Genomic DNA, 17,712 nt, shown 5'->3' with positions numbered 1-17,712 from the left:
TCTCTATAAAATAAAGAGATGCTTCTAGTTTCTGCAATAAACAAGTAAATAAATAAATAATTCTGATTTTTTTCACATCACAGCAGAACATCAACAGACCGGTAACTATAGATGTAGCTTAGAGTCTCAGCTTCCCATGCTAGTAAGCAGTGTCCATGACAACACTGTGACATTTGATATTTTAGAAAGCTGAACCAGGAGCTTGATTTTGGAGTTCCAGTTAAAACTCTACCTGTCAACTGTCTGCTCCTGAGTTTCGTGGCTCCATAAATTGAATTGCCCAAGACTCATGGATTGAGCTCATCAATCCATGGAAATACATATCTAATCATCAATTCTTCCCAATTTGTTTCATCTCTCCTTTTTCATTACTGTCATTTTGGCTTTGTAGATGTATATCTATTAAGGAAAGTTTAAAAAGCACAGAAAAGGTCAAAGAAGAAAATATCTTTGACCCTGTCATCTACCGATAGTATTTTTGAAATTAATATGATACCACTAGTATTTTATATGCATAGATAGTACATCAAAATAAAAACTATACATGTCATTTTTATGTAATGTATAATGTTAAACACCTATGTTTTATTAGAGAACCTCTTGCTTTATCATTTTAATAACATACATGAAAATAAACAATTTAACCTTTTCCTATTTTTTAAAATCATACATTATTTGAATTGTTTATCACACATTTTAAAATGTTACAAAAAATACCTTGTTCATGTCTGTAAATATAGTCATATTTATTTACTGATGAGTGAGTAGTTTTCTAGAAAATATAATTTGTAGCAGATCATTTGTATGTACAGAGTCTGTGCTACTTCAGCAGCAAACTCTCTTCTTTATCTAAGGAGGCAAATGCATATACTTGTTCCATAGTATTCTAGCTACCAGCAAATAATTCATGTTTAAAATTATTTAATTAAATAGATTATATAAATATTATATACATTATTGTGCTATTTTAAAAATCATGCTATTTTCTAGAAGGGATGTCGTCTAGAAATCAATACTGTGAGTAGTATAGAATTCTTGTTTTGTAGTGATATACCTATACCCTATACATATTCTGCTCCTGGGAATATATTATCCATTATATACCATTATATATATATGTGTGTGTGTGTGTGTGTGTGTGTGTGTGTGATCCATTATATACTATGATTTAGTCTTCTGCTCAAGATGTCACGTATATAAAGATGTCACATATCTACTGACCAATCTATCACATACCGTGATTAGCCTTTCTGCACAAGGTGAGTATCCATTTTAAATATGCCAACTAGTTACTAGGTCAGTCAGACTGCTAACTTGTTTAAAATTCAAATGCGGTAAGATTTTTCTGTGATTGGGTTTACATGTAGGTTGTGAAACTGGATACAATTCCTTGAAAAGCTGTGAAGTTTGCAAATGCTGAAGAAAAATAATTACACATTTGATTTTTAAGGAGTCAACATGACTTTATTCAGTTCCCATGCTTCGGCTCACATGGTATCAGGATGTAAACATTTATTATGTGAGATAAACTGTCAAAAGTAATCTTTTGGAACTTAACTAGGTAAAGAGATACAAAAAAAGTTAGCTAAGGAAAAAAGAACATCATCTTATTTATTTTTGTGAGTTACATATGGAAAATAATTTTGTATATCTCTATTTGCATTCTCAGCTATCCAGCAAAACTGTGAAATGCTATTTGTGGCCTTCTCTAGCATTGAAACCTTGCTCTTTTTATGGTTACATGGGGTATGACTCTAGTCTGTATGTTGTGTGTGATTTGTATGTGTTGGACATTCCCATATGTTTAACCCACCTCTTGTGGTTTGTCTCCTTCAGTTAATGGTGGCTGGTCTACCTGGACAGAATGGTCTGTGTGTAACAGCCGCTGTGGGAGAGGATATCAGAAACGCACAAGAACCTGCACCAACCCAGCCCCACTCAATGGTGGGGCCTTCTGTGAGGGGCAGAGTGTGCAGAAAATAGCATGCACTACACTATGCCCAGGTAAATAAAGGATCCTCTCCTTCCTAAGTTCTTTTACCATTCAAAAAATACTAGAAGTATATACGAATAGCCAACCTAGACTGAGACATGTGATAAGCATTATTTAAATTCATTCCACATTCAGTACTTACCTTACTGAGAAGTCAGATTTCTCCAAGAGTTTTTAACTTTATCATCTAAACATGCAACATGCTATAAGAGGCCAAACACCATTAATGTAATCCTATGTTTCTAGTTAAATTGTGAGATACAAGATTGCATGTCCTTTAATTTAAATGTTTTTTAACAGTGTTGCAAACAACATAAAGTTAGAAATAACAACCCTTGATCTTCAGAAATCCATGAAAATTAATAGGACATGAAACTTGGAAAATGTTTTATACTGGAATATTTGATGTGTGGTGTCAGTTTCTGGACAGTGGCAAATTTGGAAAGAATTAAAAGAAAGGGTAAGCTTTGTGACACATGAGATAACAGATCTGGAAAATACAGCACAGGGAGCTCTTTCTTATCTGTGTGTCTTGGTCAGCTGTCTTATAAATTATTCGCAGTGGTTCCTATACCAAAATTGTGTCCCTTTGCTTCTTTGAATTATCATGTAGTATTTCATATTTCCATCAGCTCTTGATTCAAGGTAAATTTGAGTTAAGAATTACCCAGATCCAAACCAAATCTTAAACTTATTAAAATGCCTAGTCACATAACATATCCAGGCCTTAAGCTAAAATTGTTTTTGAAATAATCCATAAATTCATTGTACTCAATAGTTAGGATTTCTGTTATCAGTATCACTGTTTGAATATACAGCTTCCTTAAGCACTCTTTGCTTGGCCCAACTTTTTACTGTTCATCCTTTAATAGAACATTCTTCAGAAATGGGAGGAAAGAAAAATGTTATCTACTGGTTATATTTTCAAGTAAGTATTGATTCCAAGTAACAAACTGGTTTCCTGCATTGAACCACTGAGGGCTCTTATTTATGGAACACATTTGGACTTGAGGGTGAACTTAGAGGTTCAGATTTTCCCGTACACTCTCCCTTATTTCACCTAGGTTCTGACTCCTATAATTCAGAGTCCACTGACAACTTTGAGTTGAAAGAACAATGTGGGTACACACACACACACACACACACACACACACACACAGAGAGAGAGAGAGAGAGAGAGAGAGAGAGAGAGAGAGAGAGAGAGAGAGAGAAACAAAGATACACTTATATGCCAGTATTTTATGTAACAAGCACATAATTGTTGATCTGAAGCAAAGCAAATATCATTGCTTTGGGTAACTGGGAGTTGATGTATAGCTGACTGTGTATTATGGAAATAGTAACGTGTTCCTTAATTTTGAACATGGACATATTTCTACTCTAGTATACATTATCGCTAGTACATTTACTTATAATTTCTTAGTAATAAGAAAGATTTGCCAAATAGTGTAAGCTTCTAAAATTTATATTGTTTAACTAGTGTTCAGATTTGGGAAGTTTCAATGTTCAATTAATGATGCTTGGCATTATTTTATGTGAAATATACCTAATCGTAGTTATTTATGTATTTCAAAGAAAATTCAAACACCTTTTAAACTTGGTTTAACAGTTTAATACTATTTCTTTGATATATATAAAAGTATTCATTTTGAAGTATAACAATTTATTCTATTTTTCAAATTAACATCAATTTATATATTCTCAAGATAGAGATATCTCAGCATATTATTACTGAACTTTCTTACAAGTAATCCACCAAGATTAGAATGAAATGGAGTCAATTATGTATTACTATATCACTGCCAAATTAGAAATTCACTTAAATATCATTTCAGTATGAATAGAAATATGTACACCATTAAATTATAGAATGGAATCATCAAATAGGCTGCAAAAAGTATCACCTTTACGGGAAGGAGTACTGAAGGTTTCAGCAAAACCAAGTGACCTGGATGACAAAAAGAAAACAAAGAGTATAGAGCCTAAGAGATGGGGAGGGGAAGAGAGAAGGAAAAGAGAACGAATGAGTTTCTTCACCACTACACATCCTTTGCTTCCAATTCTCATACATATTTGCTTTCACTGTTTACATAACACTATAAATGAAGAAATCTTTGATCAAAAAGGAAACCCTCTAATAATCAATACAGTATCCAGAAGTATCCCCTTTAATGAATAAATCTTGATTACATAGCTCCTGATATCCCAGTATGCCTTCCCTGACCCATTGCAGGGAACAAAATGGACATAACTCCCATAGGCAGAGCATGAATCATTGACTAGAGGCTAAAGTGAATGCCAGGCTTCTCACTCGGGTCCCCTCTTCTATTCATGTTCTCATGTTGGAATTCAGCTGTGCTTCTTTTACCCATTAAGTACTGCTCCTTCTGACCTTATGCTCCCTTTTTTCATGACAGTGGATGGCAGATGGACTTCTTGGAGCAAATGGTCAACCTGTGGGACTGAATGCACCCACTGGCGCAGGAGGGAGTGTACAGCACCAGCCCCCAAGAATGGGGGTAAGGACTGTGATGGCCTGGTCCTCCAATCCAAGAACTGCACCGATGGGCTATGCATGCAGGGTAAGTCAAACTGAAGAAATGCAGGCAATGAGTGAGGGGACCAAGACCAAGATCATTTGGATATCTTCAAGGACTATTAGTAATTGAGAATGTTGAACAATAAAATTGCAATGATACAGCTCTATTTAGCTTTCTTTCATAATTGGTAAAAGCTATTCTCATGAGAACTGGAATAAATAATAGCTGTATAATTAACAACTGTGACACAGAGTATTGCTTTCATTCAAGCAAGAAACAATTCAGCCATTTCCATGGAGCGACTGTCATTCTTTCCAGACCAGAGAACCGTTAACTCAGTTGTATTACCTTGCACATAAGGGTACCTTAAACTCCTCATAGACTCAAAGCATGTCATCTAACAAGTGAGCTATTTATTTGTAATGCATGCCTGGCAGTGAACCAACATCTTTGAAATATAAAACATACACAGACAGTAAATGTTTCTGCAGGTAGTTTTATGAACCTACAGTAAATCTTTAGTAGGAGCATCTTCACGACCTCTTGAAACTGCTGGGTCTGTGTTAAAAATTACATCATGGGTATAATTTATCTTATTCAAGGAGAATATTTTTGATAAAATAATTTTAGTGAGTGTAGAAGGTGACTTCAGGTGCTATGGTAGATGCAACGAGCTATATTCTCTATTTTTCATGTATTATGCTTAGATTTTTTTTTTCCTGTGAAAGGGTAGCTTGCTTTGAATACTTGCAAACAACCAAACATTTGTTGAAGAGTTCCTTTTAGAACTCTCTGCTCCTGACCATGAAGTGAAGTATGTAGAATTGTTCAGGCAGATGGATTAAACAATGTGCTGTTGTGAATTTGAACTAATGGTGGCCAAATGTTGACATTGTTCATGCTCACGCAAGTATAATGAGATGTATTCACAGAAGGATATTTGTGAACAAGTATTTTGTTTTCACCGTTCATGTGCAACTTTGTTTGCTTTTCAGAGTCTATATACACAAGGAACTTTAAAAGAAAACTTACTTAAAGTTCAAATACATGATCATATTGCTCAAATTGAATGAAAAACCAGGAGCCTCTCAATTGAGCTCCACAAATATTGTCATGCCACTAAGCTTTTGATGATTAGGGACAGCTACCATGCCACAAAGGCAAAAATAAAGGGAAGCCAGCTGATTTATTAGTTGTCTGTCTAGAGACACAGCCTTCATACCCAGACAAGAGTTTTAGTTGAGGACCAAAGTAACAACATGAATATATCACTTTTATTATTTTATATTCTCCTTTCATATGAAACAATTTGATTGATGTAATTGAAAAGTACAAACATTGAGAGGGTTTGGAAGGTTGTTTTTCTTTAGTATTTTCATCCTGTCTCAGTACAATAAAACAGTGTTGACTCGTATAATAGCTTTTACCTCTATTCCACGTATTTAAAAATTCCAGCCATCATAGATGACAATGAATGTAGTGCTACATGCTGGGACATTGGACCTTTCTAATCTATGACATTTGTTAAATACATATCATTTTACCACCAGTGACTCAATATCTAGACCATCTTTCATTGTCATAATGGGATTTTTCCTTATGATTAGATATTTGCCAGCAATAATGGCTTGTAGTGTTCTTATGACTAGGAAAGATGATTTGGGACACAGGTGGTGTTTTTGTTTTGTTTGTATTTGTTTTGTTTATGTGTTGTCTTGCTGTTTTTAAATCAAGTGTCTTGTTGGACAAAAGCATTTTGGAGTTTGGATTGAGGTCATTCAGGTAAAAAGCCATCTTTTTTCTGCTGCTGTGATTTCTTATGCTATCAGTTCCTACCCAGTCAATAAACTCTCTCATCTGTCCTCCTACATCTACTCTGGTCTAGCTGAGAATTGTAGTCCATACCACTATTGATTTCCTGGGGGATAAAACAACGAAAGAGATACTGCTTTGCAGTGCAATTATAGTATTTTACAGTGTTAACCTCTAAGATTAGAATTTCTGGTGAAGTATAGTTATCTAAGTTTGACAAATAAATAATATTACCTTTGGTTGGTGACAAACAAAAGCCTATTTAGTGACAAAACTTTGAAGCTTGGAGGAGAGATGATGTGCAAAAAGAAAAAGGAATGAACTAGAACAGAAAGCCACAGAGTTGTAATTGCCAATGAGGAATTTATCGTCTAATATGTATTTGCTTTGGGGTAATTCGTATCTTAAATGTGCTAAGATATTCAGTGTAAATAATATTATCTCAACACAAACTTGGCCTATGCAATGTCAAACCAGGTATGAAATGAAACAATTACATTTACAAATAATTCTAATAATTCTGTTATAAATTTTGGCATACTGTTGTATAAAAGAAGATCTGAGTTCCTCATGGATCTGAGTAGGATTTAAGAGTTTCTTAGAATCCATAGTATATTTTTTCTCAATAAGATAAACTGACATTTAAGATCTATGAAAGATGAGATTAATAGAAAATGCTGTTTTCAATAGTTAGTCATTATTTTCCTCAAAGCCACCAAATTTTGACACATTAATTGCTTTACCATCTACGTATACGTACCTTTGACTCAATGCACGTAGACTATAAGTTAAAATGTTCCAGTTTTAAATATGAGTATACACGGAAAAAGAGACAAAGACAGAAGGATAGACAGGCAGACAGACAGAGAATGAGACAGAGAAAGACAGAGACACAGAGAGACAGAGACAGAAAGAAGGGAGGAAAATCTACAAGTGCCAGGAAGGCAATTATAAGGCAACGGGAGAAGAGGCTGTTAGAGATGCCAGAATGGCCGAGAGCCAAAGTGGACATGATTTGGGTCTTTGAGTACATGGAAGTTAGGATTTGGCTTGGGGTCAGAGGCTTTGTGAAAGAAGTGGGCTGAGACTTGGAACAAGGACTCAGAATAAAGCTGTAATTCATTAATTATTACCAGGCATGAAAAACAACTAGGACTCTTTTGCCCACCATTTCAATAAAACCTCAGGAAAACTGTGGTAAGGAAAAGAGAAATAAAGTCTTCATTTAAGTCAAAAAAATCTGTAGTAAAACCACAATGCTATACCCAGCTGTGTTGTGAAGCTGAAGATATTCTACAGTGAGCACAAACCAGAAAGATATCCTTGGAGTCATTTCTGAAGCAGGACAGCAGACAGCAAGTTGCTATATAGGTCCCTTCTGCAGTCTCAGTGTATTAGTCTATGATGAAGAAAGGCCAGTCCAGAAACCCCATGAAATAATGAAGTTTAACATCTCCCAAGATTAAATGTACAGGACAACCTTCAACAAAACGAACAAGTAAGAATTCTAACCACAGTGACTCAGGACAATGTAAATTAAAATGTATAGTAAATCTACGTATAAAGTAAATATTTCACAATGAGAGAATAGTATCTCGTTATAAGGGTGGTACATTTCAAGGAATCAAATGGAGTGCTAAAATAATGAAACTCAAAGATTGAAATTTAAAACTCCATAGAAGAGGAATAAACAAATTAGGTTTAGCTGTAGATAGGGTGAAGAGAAAATCAAGAAACAGATCTAATAGAAGTGAAGGAAACAGATGAAATAAAAGTAGGTTCCGTGAACAATAGTGAGGCCATTGGACGTTAATACAAGCAAATCCAACATTTATTAATCAAGAAAGCAACACCGAAAGAGCTTGTCAGACAAATAAGGAACGAAATATTCATTTGCTTCTCATAACACTCACTATACGAACAGCAAAATCTAAACTTAGCATTGATGCTATCAAAGAATAATTGAAGGCCATCTGAAATTAAATGGAATGTAAATGCTATTAATATAAAATATAAGAAGCTAGAACTAAGGGAAGATTTTAACATTTCATTTGTTTTATTCTGGAAAAAATAGTAATGCTTTTCATTTCTGATTTTATTGACACAAGTGATACAGATATAATGATAATATTCTACAAATGTATGAATTGAATATATAAACTCAAGGTTAAAAATTTAAGAGTTCAAAAGAAAAAAAGAAAGGTCAAGGTACATACAAACAATAAGATGACAAAAAGAAATACACATATTCCAAAACTACAATGTAAGTGAACTAAACTCATCTTGTCAATAGAACTTTAAAACCTATAAAAATCTAGCTTTATGTTTTTGATGAGTTCAATGCTTAAATCACCATGAGAAAGATTAAAATATAAAGCACAGAACATATCTATTTTAAATGGCTGATTAATATATTTAGCTATCATTTTGATCTTTATTTTTTATTATACCTAAGTTCATATTTGTTACTATTCATACTTCTAATTTATAGAGTTAATTTGCTTGGATACTGTATGTTTAAAATGTTTAATTTCCCTTTGAAGTAATTTTCTATTGTTTACCAAGCTTCTGATGGTTTCATAAGACATCTTAGTGAAGAGATTATATCACAGATATTAAAGTTGACCACAGAGAAACACATTCAGTGTTAACTTCTAACCTCTGAGTATAGACACACATATATATGTCACACACATAGACACACCTCTCTCTCTCTCTCTCTCTCTCTCTCTCTCTCTCTCTCTCTCTCTCCCTCTCCCTTTCTCTCTTTCTCTCTCTCACACACATGCACACACACACACACACACACACACACATACACACACACACAGACACAGAGTTTTGAGGGTCACTTCTAAAATTATTTAATATTTGGAAGAGATGCTTATACTAAATGTTGGAGCATTTGTAGTAGAAACTTGTGCATTACTAGTAGAAATTCAGATATCCATAATGATTTCAGAAAAAAATTTATGTGATATTCTATAATACAACAATCTTAATTGAATGAATAAGTGTCAAGGAATTAATATAAAAACACTACATATATATGTATATGTCACATATGTCTATAGACTTTTATTTGTTTCTACTTTTTATTATTATAAAGCCCTTTTAAAATTCTTTGAGCATTTCTTGTCTATACAAAATATCCTGATGTTATCCTCCCTCTAACTCTTCCCAACCCCTCCCTACAGCTCCCCTCAGCACCTCACTCACAACTTTATTTAAATGTGTATGTATGTAAAACCATTGAGGCCAATTAATGCTACTCATACACATGTGTGAAATCATCCACTGTGGCATCCTACCAATGGCCACAAACCAAAGAAAATTAGCTCTCACTTCCCTAGCAGCCAGAAACTGCCAAGAGTTCTTCAGGGATGGTACCTCCAGAGCCCCTTCTCTATGCTGGATGCTTACACTTGTCTGATTGTGTGTGGGTCATATTCAGGTAATAACACAGCTGCTATGAGCTCATATGCACAGCACCCATGCCATGACCAGCAGAGAACACTACCCACTACCCTCTGTCATAATATAAACCCAGAAAAACAGGTTTTGGATTTATATATGCATTTTTCTATAGCTGTATAAAAGAAAGTGTAGGAAAAGATTGTTGAATATTATTCTATTCCTGGGTTTATGAGATTATCAGTATGTTTTTCTTTCCTATATGATTTCTGTTCTGCACATTCATTTTATACTTGATCTTCCATTACATTTCTAGTTGTAAACAGCATTTTCAGAAAGAAGTGTTAAAGGAAGACTAATGTCCTGGCATGATCTGACAATGGGTCCTCTGAATCTGAGATGTAGCAATATTGATGTTGTATCTTAAGATCTTGGTCATGTGGATTCAAATTAGATTATTAACAGTATTTAATAAGATGCTGGAGAATAGTCTAGTTGTAGAAAAACAAGGTTGGCATGAGATACTAAAAGCTAGTAAATCATGTAGTTGGAAGACATGGAGATTTGGAATTGAATTACGTTTTTCCAATATTTCCCAGTTTCCTGTCATGCTCATATCACTCAGGGCTTGCAAACACCCTTATTCTTAGAATGTTGATATATCAGGGTCATTGTACAATGCTCTAAAATGATGACTGGGAAACAAGATCCAAATATTTAAGATATGTCAAAGCTCCACTAAATTTAGGCAATCCACACATATCTGTTTATTTTAAGAGCACACAGAGGGGAGGGGAACATAGACTTATTGACCTAAAACAAAACAAGCAGTTGCCACTTTGAGACAACACATTGGTCCCTTCAAACCAAAATGTAGAGAGGTAAGTGTAATTGTACTAAAATATACTAGCAAGGGTAACTCAAAGCAGCAGAGTCTCTAAATAAACTCTCAAGAAATTGGACTTATTTGTCGGCAACACTATTACTCTTGTAAAAGAATGAAACCATTTCAAACACTGGAGGATTTTAGTGCATTGACCAGCATGAATTATATCAAATAACAAAAGTTGCAAAGATAGGATTTTTCATATTGAAACTAAGAAAAATATCCATCTAGCTGTTGTGATATGATAAAGAAAAAAAGTTCACAACTAATTTCCATGTTTTATGTAATAATGCCTATTCAGAAGGCAGTGCTGTAGGGACTACCTTACTGATTTTCTATTAAAATACTTCAGCTTCTTTATTATCTGAACATTATATAAAGAAGCTACTCCCTGTATTTGAAATAGGATTATATGAGATGATTTGATGACAGAGCAATAGAGAAAGAAACATAAGGGCACACAAAGAGAGAACAAAATAATAACAACGCCCATAAGAAATATTTTTAAGATGCCAAGCCAACAAATAGGCTTGTTATGTGTTGAATATATAGGTATTCTTAAGAGCACATAATGCTTTATAATAGTTTTATTCATGTTTGTCTTTCTTTGGAAAACAGTCATCCAAAGAATAAATGTAGTCTGGTTTTAAATGTGTACTACTTGGTTAAATTTGTACATTCCTGTGAATTTTATCTTTTAATCACATTTAAATTTTAATTTCCACACTGATATATGTAAGAGTACAAATCTGACCTTGGAATTCCTTCTTGCTGAAGAGAGTTTATGCTATAGACAAATTATAAGTTACAGTTGCCAAACCAGAACTGCCTGGAACAGTCTGCATCAGTGAACCCCCTGACTCTGGGAAATTAAAATGTTATGCATTGTGCAAATTTAGCACTTTCTACTCATTAAAACATTTGCATGTCACACGGCTCGGCTCTTCCATCAGTTCTCACCAGAGGAAGTAGCAGAACTCTCTGCATGTAAATTTCAGTGTGGACACGCTGCATACCGGGCTCCTGCAACACCAGGTGCTTATAACATAGGGAAATCATTTACCTAACAAATCACCATGCCCTGGCTGCAGAATGATGTGTTTATAACTGCCTGCCGTGGGCACTTGCCAAGGTGCTAGTCACTTTGCAGCAAAATTCTTGTCAACACAGCAGTTTGGGAGGAAAGCGTAGCTTTGAGTGTTAGACAGCGAGCACTTTTTTATCTGAAGTTAGAAGTTGATGTCATAGCTGGGTTTCTATAGTTCATGATATGCGCAGTGTCCCAGATGACAAATAAATATTCTGCCCATGAACTTCCTGCCCAACACAGTCCTCGATAGTCTCTGGCATAAACAGTGTGGTCTGTCTTTCTACTTTCTGGTAAAATATTTTCCTGCTTTTGAAAGCAAGGATGTGGTCAGAAACTTTATGCCACAGAAACCTGACGCACACCTATGGAGGCCAAAGAGGTTAGTGTGAGGAGACAAAAGCCAGATCTTTCACCTCCAGTGATCTCTCTTGGATATCAGGAGAAATGGAGTCATATAGGATGAGAAAAGTGCCACCGTACAGGCAGAGCAAAGTGGGATGCTAAATTAACTTTTATTTTAGCATAAAAAAGTCATCATATTGGCTGATACTCTTTAGGATTAAATCACCTTAGTTCAAGGTTCCACACTGTTTTATTCTTTCTGTCAAAAGTCTTTGTTATGATAGAGTCATGATGAATGTTACCACCCCTGAACTTACTAATGTTTTATTTTTCTTCTAAAACACTGATGGCTTTGGATTGTCCAGCATAAAAGCACTTGAGCCTCTGACGCATACATAAGCTTGCTTCTGGTGAACTGAGATGAATTTCAGGCAATTATGCTGCATCCACTATGAGTCCTGAGATAAGACCTTTTTCCTGCTGGGCTTTTAATCATTTGTTTCCTGTTTTCTGAATGAACGTGTGCTGGCAACTGTTACAAACAAGGTCATGAACCAACTTAGTGTGGCATGGTCAGTGTCTCCTAAAAGATGGAGCAACAGATAGCCACAGGTACCTCAGCTGCCTGACATCCATAAGAAAATGCTCCTCTCGATTTTTGTTGACATGTCTTCAATTTTACATATTCAGATGCTTGGATCTGTGTAAGCCCCATCAATAATGAACCCTGAGAAGAGAAGGTGAATTATAGTAAACGACCTTGTGTGTTTTTAACAAACCTGACCTTTGACATCATTAGTGCTCTGATGGGTTTACAAAATAAGCCCTGACTTGGGAGAAGGGAAAAACAGAACCTGGGCATGTTTATCCTTGAGTCACTCTTGAGGCTTAACAAGAAAATTTGCATCAGAAGAAATGTGATAGAGATGTGAATATCTGACATGTTAGGTTGGTGTGCAGTCACTGGCAAACAGACTAGGCAGCCAGGTCAAGGAAAAGGGCAAGTCTACCTGGAGCAGATTCTTCTAATGAACAGATCTTAAAGGTGAAAAAAATGCCTTAGAAAGTTTCCTAGTGAGTGTATGTCTAATATATAAATACAACTAAACTAAAGTGTGGTGATTTGAGAACATTCGTTTGACCCAGATGTGGTGGCTCATGCCTATTTATAATCCTAGCACTTGGGAGGATAAGGCAAGAAAACTGGGGCTGAGGCTAGCGTAGGCTACATAGTGTGTTCTAGACCAGAATGAGACACACCATAAGATCTTGTCTCAAACACAAAAGCAAAATAAAAGAACTACAAACTTGCAGAGAACATGTAACAAACACATTTACGAACTGTCAAATGATGGTGCGCAAATCCTGAGTTATGATGTCATCACCATCTCAGAGAAGAACTGGTTCTCTTCTCTAAAGGTCTCATAACGTCCTGAAGCCTGTTTATACATGTTATTATAATACAAGCAATGCCATATCAGGTGGTGGTAAGTAAGCCATGGAGGCAGGCGAGAATACTTATAGTACCATAGCATCTCCATCTTGGCTAGCTTGGCTCCAAATGTAGAGAGTTCTAATTCTTACACCATCTATGTTCATGCTTCTTTTTTAAATATTCCCTATTTCTGGGTCAGGGGTTCTCAAATTTTAGAGAACCTGCAGTTATCGTATCTTATTTTTATACTTAAAGTAATTTTAGCTTTAATTTTAATTCTCTTCTGTTTTAATATCATAAAGCACTGTTGGGCTATGGCTGAAAATTTCCTGACTATAGCCTTCAATGTCAGACATGGTCAAATGGATACGAAAATGACTGGAGGTTAACTTAATTAATACTCAAATGATAGAAAAACGTAACTTCATAGATGGATCTTTTGACTACCACTAATAATTGTTCTATTATGCAAAATAAAAAACTGAAACACTGAATAGAAACTACTGATCCTCCGGAGACCCACAAGCAAAGGTTGAAGCCACTACATAAACCCAAATCTTTCTCCATGTTTACTCCTTTTACAATATGAGCTCCTTTACCAGGTCTTACAGCTTTATTGTTTTGAATTTTTCTGGGGCTTGGAGGACAGTATGCAGGCCAGAGGATGTGAGTGCCGACCCTTTGCACCCACACAGTGGCCCATGCCCGTAGTCCCAGAACTGGGGAGATGGAGACAGGTGGGCTGCTAGGGCTTGGTGACTGTCCTATGTATCTCAATCAGTGACCTTCATGTTGTGAGTAGAATGGTACTACCCACACTTAAGGTTAGGTATCCCTATCTTAATTGCCTTTACCAAAAATAGCCGGGCATCTCTGTTTTGACTAGCTTGGTTCCAAATGTAAAGAGTTCTAATTCTACAGCATTTGCATTCATATTTTCCTTTTAAATACATCCAGAGATTTGTTTCCATGGTGACTTTAAATCCTGTCAGGCTAATCAAAATTAGCCTTCACAAATACTTATAGTATAAAAAGTAGTTAATATAAAACTATTTTAGTCATAAAGCGAATATTTTTTACTGTTATCTAATATTCATACATCATTGAAGGCAAACCCTTTTTGAAAAAACCTAGAAACATAAAAGTAGTCGCTTTTTGGACAGAAAGTAGACATTCTAGCCTTGTTCCTGATAATAATGCTCAAATGACCTGATAATGCTCAAATGAAACCCCCCAGCAAATAGTCTGTATCCAGGCAGGTAACTATAAAGATCTCAAGGACCGAACATATTCTCAAAGATGATATGTTGTTACTGAAATTTAAAACCAAAGAAATATCTCTTTCCATTTTAAGATAGTAAGATAGTCGGTTTTCATAAAAGTTGGACATCACTTAGAAAATATCGGCACAAGTGTGAAATGGACACCCTGGTGTTAGGCAAGGTAAAACTGAGACAACAACATGATTGAAAAGAATGGCTCGAACCATTTCATTTGTTTGAATTTAAACTTGGATACTATTGGAAGTATCATTTCTAGCCCCTGAGACCCAGCATCCTTGACTGGAAATGTTTAGACAACATGATCTCTTGAAATGATGGTCTGGACAATTATGAGATGCTTTTGAAGTCAAAAGAACATTTCAAAAATTGCTCAAGAGACCTGCTCTTGTTTTCAAATGTTTTGTACCTTTCTTTAAAAATGTTCTCCAGGATGAGGGCCAACAAGGAGACCTAAGGGGCAGCCTGCAGTCAAGGGCACTCTAATGACCTAAGTCTGATACCCAATCCAATGGTGGGAGAAAGAACTGTCTCCTGAATGTTGTTCCGTGACCTCCACACATACATTCATGTGCCTAAGCACCAATATTTATGCACATAAGTGCATATAATAATGATCAATTAATTTTTTCTGTATAATGAAATCTTCCATTTCTAGTACTCCAAGTTAGGAAAACTTCCTTTCTAAAAAGTAAATTTTCCTTAAGAATAAAAAGTTGTTTGTTCTCCTTTTTATCTGGCTCTGGAATTGGCTCTATAAAGTCCTACATGATGTGAGTTTGAGGTTATGGAGGGCTTTTGTCCCTAAGAATGTTTGTCTCATTATAGGACATTAAGTGTCCTTGGACCTCAATTGCCAAATGCCACAACAAGCCCCCAAATGTTATGAGAATCCAAAGAATAGAAGCCACAAATTTGGAATTTGTCCCATTCCAAATCCCTTGCTGAGAAAAAGAGCATCTCAGTTGAGAAATCAGGCCAGTGTCAGTTTTCACTCTGCTCCTGGAAGCTTGCTCCTGAAACATATAACTGGACGGTTGCCAGAAGCCACAAAGGCCGAGCACAACCACCTTTTAACGGGGACAGTAAAAGAGTATATAATACTTAAAAGAGGGCATTGCCCATGGCTTCTCAGAGAAACTGGGCTTCTTGGTTCTGCAATAACTAAGGAGCTGAAATTCAGGCAAGTTTTCTGAGGTCACTCATTAACTAGGGCACATTCATTGTACGAGAAACAAGTTTTAGAACCCAGCATGTCAGCACAGCTTAAAACTATGCTTCCTAATGATATTGACCATAACTGTTTGTCATTTATTGATTGATTAGAAGTACTTTGTAAATCTGATTTCTCTTTTCTACAGCTATGGAAGTAATATCTATAGTCCTCTGATATTTGGGGAAGAGGTCAATGGCCTCTCCCAGCTTACGACATGATAGAGCCGGGATTCTAACAGAAATTCACCAGGCTGACAAATTCACGTCCATGAACTCAAGTTCACTACGTTGGCCAGCATCCCTGGAGTTCTTTCATTTGGCCTTAGTTTAAGTCTAAGAGAAGTTAAGTGAAATCTCCAAGATAGGAACTCGTTTCCAAATTGACTCTATAAAAACTATCATTTTGTAATGTATTGTGCTGGGCATGTTATCCTTCATCATTGTGGGGACTGCACCCAACAGGGCTACCTCATTAACTGAGGAAAATGTGCCCTGTTGTCTCAGTAGAGACAAATCAAATGGAGAAACAGAAAAACAAGCTCTGGAAAATGCTCCTGTGTTCTTTCATTTATGGGATGGAGTAATCATTCCTTCTCTGATTCCAGCCACCTAAGAGTGTTTTCCATATGTAATTGCAGAAGTGTGTAGAAAGGGATGGAAGAGGTTTCACAGAGTAGCCTCCAAAACTCTGTTATCAGTGCTTCCCTAACAGTAAATTGGGGCATTGAGCACTCTTAATATTGGTCTGTTTTACATTTTTCTCATGTAGGAAACTACTAGTTGCCTCAATTGGTCCTAATTCCCTATGAGAGATAACTGAAAGTGAATGAGACAATTAGGTTTGTAATATTTTCTCTTACTGAAAACAACTTCAAATGAGTGTTCTTCACTAAATGCACTGAATGCATTTAAAGCTATCTCCCAGCTCTGCATTAACAGAAATATTATGGATCTGATCCTTCTGTAATTCATTCTCTGTAGAGAATCCAATGTGACCTATTCATGTTTCAAACACATAATTTTTATTTTGTTTGTCATAAAATTAAAAGTTCTTTGTAGACCACTAGGCCTCCATGATCTGCTGCTCCTTATTTCTCTAATTATGGTCCATATAGCCTTGATGTATTGTATATTATGATGATGGATATGATAGTGATGTTGGTAACAAGGACAAAAATGATGCTTTAAAACAGGTCTCGTGTATATTGGGCTATTCTTGAAGTTGCTATGTAGCTGATGATAACTTTGAACTTCTGACCATCCTGCCTCTACCTCCCAAGTAGAAATTACAAGTGTCCATCATCATTCTAGATGCTGCACATATTCAGTACTGGGGATCAACTCCAAGGCTTTGCACAGGCAAGCTTCCCACAACTGAGCTTCAACAGTCTGTGTGCTTGACGTTTAATGAACACTTTCAATATTAAAAATGATCTTGTCTATCCTGTCATTTGCGTACTTATTTCCTGCTAAATGTATGCCAGAATGAGAGGTCTGGGGCAGCAGGAAAGCCCCTATCATACTATGTTAGAACTCAGAATGTAGTGGAATTCAAAAGCACCGAGTGAGTGAGTGATTGAGTGAATGAATGAGTGAATTCTTAACTCTTTGCCTGGAGTTAAAGTCTAAGAATCATCCCATAGGACACAAATTTAGTTATTGAAGTGTCTAGATATAAATAAATATGGGACATTAGAAAATGAAA

The 17,712-nt window shown here is 35.8% G+C and overlaps 1 protein-coding gene across 2 annotated transcripts in view; it reads left to right on the top strand.

Moving 5' to 3' along the window:
* Unc5c (unc-5 netrin receptor C) overlaps positions 1–17,712 on the top strand; it is a 336,174-nt gene that overhangs the window by 273,707 nt on the left and 44,755 nt on the right. For both annotated transcript variants that reach the window (XM_028760465.1, XM_028760464.1), the window contains exons 6-7: positions 1,837–2,004; positions 4,411–4,575. In XM_028760465.1, coding sequence (XP_028616298.1) covers positions 1,837–2,004; positions 4,411–4,575 — 333 coding nt within the window. The remainder of the gene's footprint in view (positions 1–1,836; positions 2,005–4,410; positions 4,576–17,712) is intronic.

This window comes from Grammomys surdaster, unplaced genomic scaffold, assembly GCF_004785775.1.
Source record: "Grammomys surdaster isolate TR1022 unplaced genomic scaffold, NIH_TR_1.0 126531, whole genome shotgun sequence".
Taxonomy (NCBI): Eukaryota; Metazoa; Chordata; class Mammalia; order Rodentia; family Muridae; genus Grammomys; species Grammomys surdaster.
This window is presented reverse-complemented; position numbering and strand designations above follow the sequence as displayed.